The 14,390-nt window shown below is 39.8% G+C and overlaps 1 protein-coding gene and 1 long non-coding RNA gene across 2 annotated transcripts in view; one reads left to right on the top strand and one right to left on the bottom strand.

Moving 5' to 3' along the window:
- Positions 1-4,873, top strand: part of LOC119532020 — a 67,848-nt gene extending 62,975 nt beyond the window's left edge. Inside the window, exon 3 of the long non-coding RNA XR_005216466.1 lies at positions 4,011-4,873. This is a non-coding gene — a long non-coding RNA (uncharacterized LOC119532020). The remainder of the gene's footprint in view (positions 1-4,010) is intronic.
- The window catches only part of LOC119532016 (aromatase), a 35,614-nt gene continuing 23,012 nt past the window's right edge, over positions 1,789-14,390 (bottom strand). The window contains exons 5-10 of the mRNA XM_037833977.1: positions 12,510-12,624; positions 9,142-9,256; positions 8,546-8,708; positions 5,687-5,928; positions 4,153-4,411; positions 1,789-1,904 (exon numbers count right to left, since the gene is read on the bottom strand). Of these exons, the coding sequence (XP_037689905.1) occupies positions 4,247-4,411; positions 5,687-5,928; positions 8,546-8,708; positions 9,142-9,256; positions 12,510-12,624 (800 nt within the window). The 3' untranslated portion in view covers positions 1,789-1,904; positions 4,153-4,246. The remainder of the gene's footprint in view (positions 1,905-4,152; positions 4,412-5,686; positions 5,929-8,545; positions 8,709-9,141; positions 9,257-12,509; positions 12,625-14,390) is intronic.

The following is a 14,390-nucleotide window of genomic DNA, read 5'->3' as shown; positions in this document are numbered from 1 at the left end:
AGCGAGTTCAGCTGTCGAGATGTACAGCCTCTATCTCTTTTGCAATATCTTCTCTAAACTTTTTGAATTGATTTAGCATTAGTTGTTTAAATTCCTGTATCTCAGTTGAAGTGTACGTTTGTTCCTTTGACTGGGCCATAACTTTGTTTTTCTTAGTGTAGGTTGTAATTTTCTGTTGTCTAGGCATGGTTTCCTTGGTTATCCAAATCAGGTTTTCCCAGACCAGAACAGGCTCAGGTCCCAGAGGGAAGAAATATTCAGTATCCGGTTTCCCTGCGGGTGTGTCTTAGAAAATTGCTCCACCCTTTGATGCCTCGGGTCACTGTGCTTTTCTGGGCAGCAGGTGACGCCTGTTAGCCTATAATTCTTGACTGGTGTGAGGAGGTATGGCCGTGTTCCCCCAGGCTCTGGGGTCTGGTTCTGAATGGAAAGGGCCCCACCCCTTTCCTCCTAGAGAAGACAGACCCCCCAGGTGGAGGTCATTAGCATTTCAATGGTCTCTCTCTCTGCTTGTGCTGTCTCCACCCTTCCCAGAGTCACAGCCTTGGAAACTGAAAATGACTGGGGCTTTCTCCACTGAGCCGAAAAAGAAACAGATAGTCCCCTTCAGACCCAGTCCAAGGCAACCCTCCAGCTCTCCAAGGTCAGTCGTCACCCAAAGCCTCTGTCTGTTTTTTGGGGATGTGTACCTGTAGTGAGCAGTTCTTAAAACCCCAGTTGGAGCTCAGCTGAGCTATATTCGCTTGCTGGGAGAGAGCTTCTCTCTGGCACCATGAGGCTTTGCAGCTCGGGCTATGGGGGAGGGGGTCTCACGACTTGGTTCCACAGATTTTACTTACAGATTTTATGCTGTGTTCTCGGGCATTCCTCCCAATTCAGGTTGGTGTATGATGAGTGGATGGTCTTGTTTGTCCCCCCCCAGTTATTCTGGATTATTTACTAGTTGTTTCTGGTTTTTTGTAGTTGTTCAAGGGGGACTACTTAGCTTCCACTCCTCTCTTTGCCACCATCTTGCCTACAATAATTTTTATAAGTATCATCTGTTTTGCAGTTTGAGATGCTTTCTCAACAGAGGAGAAAGGGCAGAGTACACACTTCATGGGCTGGCCTTGATGACCAGGTTGCCCTGTCTGTATGCATTCCATTTGTTCTTGAGTTGGTGAACACGAGGCTGTGGTTGTTGACTCCCTAGACCGGGATAACACCTGCTAAGAGCTGCAGAAAGGGCACAGAAGTGTTCAGAAAGGTAAACCTTGTCTGGGCTGAGCCCTGGAGCCTTAAGCCCTTGACTTTGCTCTTTGAGCTAAGTCCAGCTGAAAGTACCACATGTTCCAGTCAACTTTTTTTTTTTAATTTTCAATTTTAATGCAATTTTATTGAGATATATTCACATACCAAATAATCCTCCAAAGTATACAATCAGTAGTTCATGGTATTGTCATATACTTGTACATTCATCACCACATTCAGTTTTTGAACATTTTCATTATCCAGTCAACTTATTAACTTGACAAAATTTAATTAAGCAACCTTTCTGTGATATGGATAAGAGATTCAGTCCCAGAGCCCAGGTGATACAGGAGATTGAGGAGTGTCCATCTAGCACTCTTGACAGTGGGCCTGCACCACACTTAGGTCAAATATCAGCACCATGGATGGTGAATGGTGCTGCTTAGAAATAAAATGTGACAGTTTCCAACTGACATTTCTCAATAATATGGGGGCTTTCTGAATGTGATTGTTTTCTCCTTGGGAGAGGGAAGAGTGAGATGTCATTGAAGGCATCGAGGATGTCCAGTACATCTGAGGATAGGAGGCTACAGTTGTCCTCACAATTCGACAGTGATAGAGCTCTTCTATGCATACATTTCTCTAAGAATATACACATCCCAGTTCTCTGAGACCTGTTAACAAAATAGAATCCACAGCACATTCAAGGCAAAATTCTGAAGAGAAAAAGAAGGTTTTCAAGGGTATGTTCATCAGCCTGTGAAAAGTGAGTAGTATTCCAAATTCCTTAGTCCTGTATAAATACATGGGGTTCATCTATACAGGCCAAGCAGAGTGAAAAGTTGAACAATTACCCAGATAATTTGATTCTGGGAGCATTTGCTTGGAAAACTCAAACCAGCACATCCCCTCTTTCTGTCCTTTCCATTCCTTCACCACCCCAGTTTTCCCCAGTATTTTTTCTTTCATATCTGCATTATCTATATACAAATATATCAACTTTCCATTTCACTTTGACTGTATTGACACACGCTTTGGCTGCAAATATACATAGAAAACTACACATAGATGTTCCAAGGGAATTGGATTAATGGAGTATAGTGATTCAAAGTTTGTTTTCCTCTACCATGCAGCTCTAGCAGAGGCAAAGTAAAAGCATGTTAAAAATCGCTGTGTTAGTTAACTTGGATCCATTAAGTATAAAATCCTGGTCTTGCTTTCAGGAGTCTGAATTTTTTGGATGGCTGTTTAGGCCTGATTACAGACATAGCCAGATACACAGTTTTATTTCTGTGTATGTTTAGGCCACATAGATGATCCAAATAGTTCCTAATTAAAATATTTCCTTCTTTACTATGCCTATCCTTGACTTCTTAGAATACCTATCTCTTCTTTACTTGGTTTCTGGAGTCAGCTGAGAATATCTATGAGCAAGAGTATCTATTCTGTACTGATTTTGAGAATAAACATGGGGAGTCAGAATTGGAGGAAGGGGATGGATTACAAAAGAAAGAAAATAGCTCAAACTCTCAAGGAGCTTACACTCTTAAGTTACACTCAATAGTTGTCCTATTGCCAAACAATAGGATGAAAAGAATATTCAAATATTGGGATAGACATTGACTCAATGGTAAACATTTGCATACTTGTAAGTATCCTGGTAACAGTTTAATTTGTCAGTTTTTAAATGGCATTCCATAGATGTAGCCATACTGGCTGTATAACACATGTGGTTTTCAGAAAACTAATCCATTTATTTGATTCCCTCTAGAGAACTAATTCCAAGGTGTGCATTTTATCTATGGCTACACACAGTGATTCAATAAACTAGATAACTGTTAAATCTCGAATTATTTTTTGCCATGTAAGATCTGAGGTGGGATAATAATTGATTGCAAGGGTTCTGCCCCAACTGCGTTCTCTACTGATCTGTTGTCCTTGGCTTTTGGGGTCATGTAAAGAAAGAGGGTGGAGGATGGGATGTTGAGGGAGAAAGATAAGGGAATGGGAGGAGCACTCCTTAGGAGTTTGAACCCACCGGGTTGTGGAATTAGACACAGATTAGAGAACTTCCATTCCCCCAAGTCATTGGAACTATCATTGGAGTTAATAGATGCCACTATTTAAAGTCACCTCTTGGTTACCACACTAATGGAGCTAAGCAACAAGACAAAAATGCAAAAAGGATTTTTATTTGAATTTCAAATGCATGGTGTGATTTTGTTTTTCCTACAGCAGACATATGATCCAAATTGTATCTTACTCAGGACATGATTAAATTAGCTTGTATTACCTGAATCTACTCCTATTATAGTAGAGGTAAGTGGCTGAGGCATGAATGGAGAGACTGGGAAAGAATATTCTCAGATTTAAATTTTACCACACATGTCACATGTGGATAAACAAAAGTTCATTGGGCTAATTCATGGGAGAAGTCAAATGCTGAATTTTTAAGTATTTCAACAAGGACAATGAATAATGCAGTCCCCACTCCCACCAAAAACTAAATCAAAGCACCTTTTATCCATACTAGCACATGTGTTTGGTCCCAGTTGCCCAGACATTTGCCTGGACTGTCTAACTGACTTGAGTGATTCTGCCCCAGACTTCAAAATACCCTTGGGACAGGGCAGTGGAGATCCCTTAGGAAGCCTGACATAAGTTTTGCTGGTAGCCTATTCTTTCCAAAACCCAGTTTGTGGAATTGGGCTTTTAGGGCTGCAGTTTCTCCAGTGACCATTTCCCCCACAAACTCTTGGCCTCTGTCTTTTCTCTTGCAGCCTAGGTCTCTGGTTTGGACAAGTTCAGATGACCGAAAGCTACAGACCACTGAATGTTCACTGTGAGGATGACACTACCTGGCAAGAGTGGGTGGTTTCCATGTGAACTACTTAAGAGAAACACTCCAGAGTACATACTGACCAGTTTTCTTTAGTGGTTGAGGTACTTGTCTGAATTTCTTGGGGTAAAAATCATTTCCAGCAAGTCGCCAGTCTCATCTGGGTGCAAGGACAAGTCATTTTTTTTTCTGCATGTTTTCAATACACCCTCCTTGCATTGTCTGCACGTGGAATCGTCTCAGAAGTGTAACCAGGATGGCTTTCATCATCACCATGGCGATGTACTTCCCTGCACAGCCACGGGGCCCAAAACCAAATGGCTGAAAATACCTGTAAGGAACCTATGAAAATGATCAGACAATTAGCCAGGGTATTTAAGGCTAGAGTCATGCAGTCTCTGTTTGACTCTTCCTGAAAACACTGTTCAGTCAGAATGCTCTGTTTCAGGGTCTCAGCCATACTGCTTCTTCACTGAGATGAAGGACTGTCACTCAGATAAGCCCCTAGCTCTATCCAGTTTGATTCACTCATTGTTATACAGACCTAACCTTAGGCAGTCCCCAGTTTTGCTTTTCGCAATGTACTGGGGTAAAGCAATGCAGTTAGTCATATAAACTAGCTCTTTGGAGTGGCCACAGCTTTATTGCTGGTTTGCAAGTCACCAAGCAAAGATTGTTTTTGTATGATACTGTATAACCTGATGAAAAGGGAAAAGTTCAGGCCAGGATGTGTATTCTTGGCCTACCAGTGCATTTTTAATTATGCAGCAAATTGATATTTTTTTTGCCCATATTATAAACTCCTTATGGGTGGGGACTACATCTGTCTCGTCCACATCTGGACTTACATAGTACCCAGCATATAGAAGATGCTCAATAAGCTTTTGTTGTCCAGTTGATTGACCATGTGTGGCATTGCCTGAATTGCTTGAATAGAAACAGTATGAGTTAGAGAACTGGATTAAATAAGAGCATCTACCTATACCATATGCAAATGAAAAAAGAGGACACTGAAGGAACTATCTGGATAATTCAGATTAAAAAACACTGTTGTTTAAAATTTGACATAATGTAGACAGAATCTCCAGTGTACATCAGTTATGGGGGAAAAAAAAAAGGCTGACTCCTTTCTAATTACTGAGTCTTTGTAAGATACCTACTGCTTAGGGGGCCATTTGATGAACCAAAGGCAGACTGCCAAAACCAAATCTTTTGCTCTCGTTTGATTTCCATCTGAAGCAGTAGACTTTGCCTAGAAGATGCTACAGCTGAATCTATATGATGGCAAATGGATACAGTTAAATGGAAATTCAGTTGATTAGGTTTAAAAAGATTAGCCTTACTTTAGCCAAATTAATGGCCTGGATTTTTCCATTTTGACCTATTTTGTGGCCACCATGTAGATACTTCCCAGAGCTGGAGACCCAGCATCTTGGCTTGAGGACGAAAGTGGTAGCTGCTTTCCAAGCTAGGGGAAATATGTGTTCCTGGTGAGGCGGCAGAGGGGAACGAGTAAAAAGAATGAAATGTACATGGTGCAAACACAAAGAACCAGAGCAGATCTAACAGTTGACATTTTCGAGAGTGGCACAGTTGGTTTTAAGGAAGGGCTCTTACATTCTTCGCAAAGTTTTCAAGAGTAAATTCATTGGGCTTGGGGAAAAACTCAAGCCTATGCATTCTTCCAATATTCAGGATAATGTTAGTCCCCTTTCTCACTGGGTAGCCATCAATTATGTCATCTTGTAAAGCTTTGCGCATGACCAAGTCCACGACAGGCTGGTACCTCATGCTCTCATAAATGAAGTTTTCCACCACTTTTAACTTTTGTATATCATCAATCCTTATGTCTCTTTCACCTGTGGGAACAGATAAAAAGAACAAAGAAAGTAATGTTAGTTTCAATGTGTGATAGGCATTGAAGTTCCTATAGTTTTCATAGAACCTATAGTTTGCTCTTGGTCAAAAGAAAATTTATGACTGTGTTTCTAAAGCATAGATCCTAAATTAGAGGTTGTAAACCAGCAACTGGGGCCAAATATGTTATGCCAGGCCCACAGAGTGTTTTTTTTAAAAATTGAAATGTAAAGCCAATTATCTTAAAAATGAGGATTTCATAGAAAAGTCTGGATTTCTGGAAGAATCCGAAAACCTGGCTACACCAGTCCCACGTTCCCAGGTGGCAACGATAGGCCAAAGTTGAGGGACTGGTCAATGGCCCCTTTAAAGGGGGCATATACTATGCAGATAGATCACACCCAGCCTACCTCAAACATTAATCTCATCTTCCTGGCCTTGGAGTATTTGAGTTATTGTCCCCTACATTAAATTACAAGGGCCATTAATTCCCTTTCTTGGCCAGTGAGCAAAATAGCCACTGCAAACATCCTAGCAATGGATGCCTAGGCTGGGTCTGCTTAGTTAAAGTGAGATGCGAATTTAATTGGTTTCAGTAAATTTTTCTACCCTGGTTACTTGTGTTGTCATCTGCCCACAACAGGTCAGTAACAGTCCCTTACCACCTCCTCAAGAACAACCTGTTGAGGTAGAGTTGCATGAACTCGTCTCTCTCCACCATAATGAAGTAGGTGCCTCAAATCAGCCTCAGATGAATTGGGAGTGACAGACACCCACACTGTCTCAGATTGGCACTGGTCGAAGAGGCACAGATTACTTCCTTCCAGACATGACAGAGCATCAGAGCATTCTTAAATGGGCTGTCACTTTTGCAGAATAAAAAATGACTGAGTGTCCTGAGGCAGCCCCATGTCTTGTAATACTAAGTCATTCAGGAAAGGACTAGTTTGCTGTATAGCTTTTCATTGAACAAAGAAAGCCTCTTGATGTTTGGTCAGCTAACTCTTAACAGCCCACACACTGCTCGTTGCATGCTTAAGGGTCTAAGAGGGTATGGATATCTGGCATGGCAGGTAGAAGGGAAGGTGATGGAGAGGGTAGCTAGAGGCATTTGCTAGGAAGTAGTTACCATGTCTGTGTTTCTGGAGGGAGATGGAGGGAGCTCCTGTAAAAGTCTGAATGGCTCTGTGATTTTTCCATCTTTGCAGAGACCTGTTGAACTTTTAGGGGAACACGAAGGGGGACAAACACTTTTCACCTCTCAAGGAAAGTATATTAAAATTGTATTAAAGACTAATTGTCTCAAAAGCAACTTTCCTCCTTATTCCTCAAACTATATTTTCATTCTTCCCTCTTTCTTCACTCCATTTAGCTTGCTTGTTTTGCACTGTCTTGTTCACCGCTGGGCCCCTGAACCTAGTGCAGAACCTGATGGTAAGCACTTGATAAAACATTCTGAAATTTGGGGCCTAGATGTTATTCCGGCTCCTTGCTCTCTACCTGGCCCAGCAATTTTCCACCTACAGTGACTCATCTGCAGACCCCTTCTCTCACACACTTGACTATTCTTTGCAGTTTCTTCTTATTATCACCTATTTCAAGCAGTACTCAAGTGATTTTAAAAAGATGGTATCTTCCACAACCAAATAACTTGTTTCACAGGGACTGTGAAAGGTTAAGAGATAAAAGTCTACATCATTAATGATATCTCTTCCATTTGTAAGAAATGTGTTCCTAAAAAGATTACCCATTTGAAGAAAATTTCAAATAAGGAATTCTGTTTTCTCCCAGAGAGCAATTCTAATTTCTTATGAATGTGGTGACCTTTTTTTATGGAAGGCTGGTGATGTCAGGGTGCTGTGAGCAGGATGAAGCCAAGTGGGCAGGGCAGAGGCAGAGCAGGAAAGAAGTTGTGTTAGTGGAAAGCTGAGTGGGACCTGGTGGCTCCCCAGAGAGGGCAGAGGAAAAGAAGGAGCCAATGTACTCGATTTGGAAGGGAGAGGGACACTCATTATGCCTCTTTGCTATCATACTCTCTTTCTGCCACCAACTGGAAGTCCATTTGTGAATGGGCTGCTTGAAGCCCAGAAACACTGCTATGAATGACAGCAGTTTTCCTGGGTAGATCCAAAAGAGCCTTTTTAAATTGATAAGATGGGCAGAAAATTGTACATGATCCCACATTTTTGTAAAACAGGCAAACACAACCATATATGTTAGTATGTACACAGTAAAAGATCTTGAAGAATACACAGCAAACTATTAATAATGGTTGGCCCAGGGGAGTGGGAAAGAATCTGGGGAGGGTAGTGGAAAGGATTGGGGGGTGTCATTTTCTACCTTTTAAATCTCTTTATTATTTGAATATGAGCATGTATTATTTTTATAACTAAAAAAAAAAACAACAGAAGGAATGTCTTTTCAACCTCTAGTATAATCAAAGTGTGACAAAATGACTTGGTTATTATTATCCAAGAGAACCATTCTCTGTATTCTCTATAGTCTGTTGTTTTCTTATAAAAGATTTTTTAGTTGACATCATATTTTTAGGACATAAGAAACTTGGAATGCAGAAGGAATTGTTTTTTAAGCTCTATTGTTTATTTGATAAATTCTTACCAACAACAGTCTGGATTTCCTTCATTATTGCTTCTTCAACCTTAGGGTGCTTTGCAATGATAAATAGCATGAAAAACACAGAGACCGACATGGTATCAGGTGCTGCAATCATCATTTCCAATATGCACTGGTTCACATTCTCTCTTGTCAGGTCACCACGTTTCTGAACAATTAAAAGAGGGGAGAAAAATTGGAAAAGTGATTCTGAAAGTTTCAAAACAGGAGGGGAGTTAACACTCAAAGATCAACAACCTCAACAAAATGAAATCATAGAAATTACATGTTCTTGTAGTTGACTGTGACAATGTTCATCTGAAAACTAAATAGTTCAGTCAGTTATCTATGCGTTTAGTGTCTCCTCCCGCTGCCGTTGTCATGTTATGTACTATGTAGACACAGAGTAGTTTCAGTCTTAAAGGCTGGTGTTGCTACAATGTCTAACATGTAGTCTCTTTGGATTGGCTATTATAGATGCACTAGAGAAAATACTTAAAAGCAGAAATATGTAACAATTACAAGAGGGATGTACAAATGTACATACACATAGAGTCACACGCATATATTATGTGGGAATTACTGTTAGTTCAGGTCAGTACCTCGGCAAAAATCAACTGAGTGGCAAAATCCATGCAGTCTTCTAGTTTCTCTGCTGCGAAAATTTTGTGTCTTTTTTCTTCTATTAGAATTTCTAGAGCATCTTTTAAATCCTTGCTAGAAAAAAAGTCAAAATATAATTTATTAATTTATCCATACTCGGTTTAGACATCTAGCAAAACAGATACCATTGCCATTTATTTAAATTTAATAATCTGCTTTAATTGAAGCCATTAGTGCTCATGAATAAGTGAGTTTATGCTTTATTTCTATACAAATATGTTTAAATTGCATACCTCTTATACTTCAGGTTAAGCAATCAGGGTGAGCTAAATTTCCTAGATACTGGTAGTAGAATTAAAGCTGTGACCTCCAGTTAAATGTTAAAAACTGGTAACAAAAGACTAAAGCCAACCATGTTTTCTGATTTGTTTAGCAAGGCAGAGTGTTTAAGTCAATAAATAAAATTTTAAACCCCATGAATGGCTTTAGTGTGCCTTTCCAGTTTGCCACAGTTATCTCCATTTCCTGTTGTCTTATATCCACCATGCCCTCTTTTATTTGCCTATCCCTGAAGACTATTGCATTTGAGATTCCCGTTCTAGATAGTAAACTCAAGTGCACTGACCACGTATTATTCTCAGTATTTATTCTCATACCTTGCAGTTTCTGCCACCAAATAAACATTTGGTGAGTGAATGACTGGGTGCATGAAGACGTACATGAATTTTGACAGTATGGTTGAGGAAAGAGCACCTTGGACAGAAAGTTGGGTTCTAGTCCTTGCTATTCCCTTTCTTAGTAATCTGTGTTAAGTCTCTGAGCCTTGATTTTCTTTTAAAATGAAGGGATCAGACTAGATGAACAATAAGGCCACTTTAAGATCTAAATTCTGTTATTCTTGCTCTGGCGTTCCATGTATATGTTTGTGTTTAAGTGTCTTGCTCCCTGATCCCAGGGAACCATTTTCTGTGTTCTATTAAATGCATAATGAATCTTTCTTTCAAATTATTATTGACATGGTCAACTATACACTGTTGATGTTGTTGACATAAATAGCCTCTATGTTTACTTTTTTTAAGCTCCCCAATTTTTTTTTTTTTTTTTTTTTTTTTTGCATCTCAGGGAAGATGTTCAAACATTTTGAGAAATATTCTCTTCAGGATGGTAACTGTGTCATTTTAAATGAGGATGCCGTCTATTATGTATCTCTGTGAGTGTGTCTGCAGACACACACATATCCAGATATATACCAGGAATATATTCATATCCATTCATCCATCCATTCATACAGCAGATATTTGTGGATCATCTACAATGTATAAGGAACAGATATTCATTCAGGTGGTAGACTTTGGTGCTCCCTTCCTGGTGGGCTGAGAGTAGCCCTAACATTTCTGCCTGAGCACTGGCCCCACAATTGTTTGGGAGGTGTTGGAATGCTCTTAGACTCTGAGTTCATAGAAGGTCCCTTGATGGAACTGCAGCCACTACTGAGTATCCACTTCCCCCCTGAGCCAGAATGCAAGATTTTACATGAGAGATCTATGAAAATGTCCATTGCTATCCCTCCTATTCAAGTTAGGTGTGTCTGAATTCATATGCCCTTGAAAACTGAGGATTTGAAAGTTTTCAAGAAATAAGAAGTCTCTCTGACTTACAAAACGTGTTACAAAAATGCATCTGTGAGTATGTTTGTAACTCTGAATGCATTTTGCACCAAAACAGTGGTGGCTAAGTTATAAGCTCAGCTCACAAGTGACTATTTAAGATATTTTGTGGCTGAAAAGCGTTACATTTGCCAAAATGAAAAACAGAAAATAATACCATTTGTAATATTAAGAATTAAAAGAGGTAAAAATATAAAATTGAGTAAATAGAGGTGGGGTAGATGTCCCAGAATCTTTTCTATAAGGATTTTTTGAAAGTATTGACATTAATGCAAGGGCACAGGCAGGGAAGATTAAATGATTTCTCTAGGTCTTTACTGTTCTGGAATGTAGGAGATGTAAATGAGTGCATTAACCATTGGCAAATATAGAGAGAGGGGATGCTAATTTCTACAGAAACCCAGGAGAAACCATCAAACAGTCTCATGCAATAAGTCTCTTTCAGTCCTCTGGCCAAGACCAAGGCTAATCTAATGACCAAGAACTGCACATTGAGATTCTCCAGAACACCACCACCAAATTTGACACAGTAAAGAGATGAGTCCTTTATCTAATTGATTCAAGTCAGCCACAGTAAACTCTGATGGAAACTGAATGAGTTGTCTAAAAAGCCAAGTGTCCAAACCATCCACCTAATAATCATCAACCACAAGAGAACATACAAAGCAACATCAAGTTGGCTTCTTCTCTAGAAACTTAATATTGCTGAATTTCAAAATCCACAAACGAGGCAATGTTGTCTTCAAACAAGTTTGGGGACTTTTTAGAGATGGAGGATTTAGGATAGTCAAGAATATATAGGGAAGATATGAACATAGGGAAGGGGAAAGCTAATATATTTAGTTATATGCTATGTTTTGTGCTAATTGCTCCACATATATGATCTCATTAACCTATACCTCCACTCTGGAAGGTAAGGTATATTTAACTTTAAGTAACTTCCCAAGGCCATTTAGTTACTAATTGATGGAGACAGGATATAAACCAGGTTTGTCTGCCTCCAGATTCCATGGGTGTTCCACTGGTGGTTAGAGGTGGCAGTGTCTAGTAGCTGGTCACTTGTACTCTTAAAACCCATTGATTAGCCTGCAGGCCATTGGGCATTTGCCAATTTTCTGCTAGATTAGTCTAACACCAAGCAAAGCCATTTAATGACAGTTTCAAAGTTCCCCAAAGAAACAAGATATAAAACAACAACAAAATTAACCATTTTGTTAAAGACTTCATTCACTATGAAAAAAAATTTTTGAGACTATCATAAACTCCTACAAGTTGAATTATGCTAAATTCATTCAGAAGCAACACAACTGTAAGTTGACTGTTTCCATTTTTCCAGACGTGTAGAGGGTTTTTTTTTTTTTTTTTGCATAGAGGGTTTTGATAGATAAGATTGATATGGTCAGCCAACCCTTCTTTTCAATTCACAATATAATATGATGCAGTGTCCTGGTTCCAGAGATGACTTTCTCAGACCACACACTCGGCCTCCTTGCTGAGAAACGGCCCCAGCGAAAGGATTCTTTTACTCTTTGGCCTGGCTGCTTGCAGACAGATTGCTGTAAGAAGAGTTTCAATAGCATCTTAACAGCTCCCTTGTGGGCTTTGGAGAGCTGAAACCTTGCTGAAGAGGCCAAAAATAGCAAAGATAGTGAAAAACAATCTAGTCTCACTCATAAATCTTCCCAACTTGTGTTACTTACACAGATTTTTCATATTTTTTGTATAGCCAAGAAATCTTAAAGAAGATGTCTGGTTTGAGAAGGAGAGCTTGCCATGCATGAAAATAACCCTGGATTTTAACCACGATGGCAGTTTCTGGAAAAAAGAGAGAAAAAGAGCAAAGCAGTTGAGCAAAGTTTGAGTCCAAGAGTGCTTGGAGCAGAGAACAGTCCTTGTAGCTTCTCCTACCAATCTGGGTTCTAAGCTGGGTAAGGTTCCACCTTCATTGGATGTTTCAACTATATGACTAACTACTACTGGACAATCCATCACTAATTCATTCTACTTGGCACCTAAATTGGCCAAATTAACCAGAGAGTTGCCAGGTTTAAATTTTGCTTTTCAGATATAGCCTAGAAACTCACATACCCGCCTTTGGCTGAGCCTCCAAATTCCTCCTGTTTTTCTAGACAATGAAGAATAAGATGGAGATTAGTAATTATGGTTGTTACAGCCTCAACTCTGGCAACTGGATAGGGCAAAGAGCCCTGCCACTCTGCTGTGGTAGATAGCCACATTTTCACTTCATTTGGTGTTGGGTAAGCAAAGCCATTAAATGGACAATCTATGCTGTGTACACATTCTAATTAATAGCCCCTGATTGTATACTCATCTCATAGTGCCTTATTCATTTTTTTACAACATTCCTCACATAGCTTTCACACTTATTTTCAGTCTGAAGTTTAATTCATCTTAGTATCTTTAATGTCAGATCCTGCACCTTGTGCATCATCAGCTCCTAATGAATGTTTCTTAATTAATCTGAATATGAGAGGAAAGAACACCCCTGCTTTTCTCCAGTTATTCTGGGTCAATGCACAGAAGAGAAGGGAGAAGATAATTTATTTATAACTGCTAAATTCCAGCCATGGTTCTAGGTACTTTACAAAAGAGAATTCATCTGATCCTTACAGTCTTGCCAGAGAGGTGATAGTGTCATCATTTTGCAAATGAAGAAACTGCAGTTTAGTGAAAGTAAGAACTTTGCCCAACACCAGACAGCCAGTGTGACGGGCAGGCCCTCTGGCTGGAGGCCATCCTTTCCAACCTCTTGGAGACGTCCTTTCCTCTTTGTTACATTTGGATTGCTCAGGCACATTGAGAATTTGACAAGGACTGAGTGAGAAGGAGGGAAATAGACGTATCTTTGTCTGTGTTATATAGGTCCTCTAGTTTCACATACGGTAATGGAGAGACTTACAATTCCTTTTACATGATCCTTCCTAATAACCAAGAACGGGGGTGGGGGGAACTACAGGCAGAGACTTATAAAATACATGCCTGCCTAACTTTAGGAGAGATCTATACAGAACAGGAAAGCTGGGAATGGGGTCTCTGCCTGAAAGATTAGGTGAGAGGGTGTGACTAAAAATTCTCAGTGAATTGAGGTTTCCATCCAAATGACAATCAGATGAGGTTTCTAGGACTATTGTAAGTGGTTAAAGAGCAGGGGAGATGAGGCATTGAATGCTGGAGAGGAGAAAGGTACTGCTCATGGCTTGTCTTTTTACCAAATGTAAATCAGGCAGCATGTATTAAATAAAGCTCAGCTGGTTGGGCAAGCATTTAAATTACGCATTGTTCCCTCTCCCTGAAATGCTTTTCTCCCATATCTGTGCATGGCTCATAGGCTCAATTCATTTAGGCCTCATTTAAAAAGAAGCCTTTCCTGACATCCTCTCTGTAATAACCATGCCCACTCCCACTGCCCCTTCCACTTTCTATCATCTCTTTTTTTTTGAGGCACTTATCATTGCCTAATATAATGTTATATATTTATTTGTTTATTGTCTTTATCCTGCACTGAAATATAAGCTCCTTGAAGGCAAGAACTTTGTATCTTGTTCACTGCTCTATCTCTA

This window comes from Choloepus didactylus, chromosome 4, assembly GCF_015220235.1.
Source record: "Choloepus didactylus isolate mChoDid1 chromosome 4, mChoDid1.pri, whole genome shotgun sequence".
NCBI lineage: Eukaryota > Metazoa > Chordata > Mammalia > Pilosa > Megalonychidae > Choloepus > Choloepus didactylus.
This window is presented reverse-complemented; position numbering and strand designations above follow the sequence as displayed.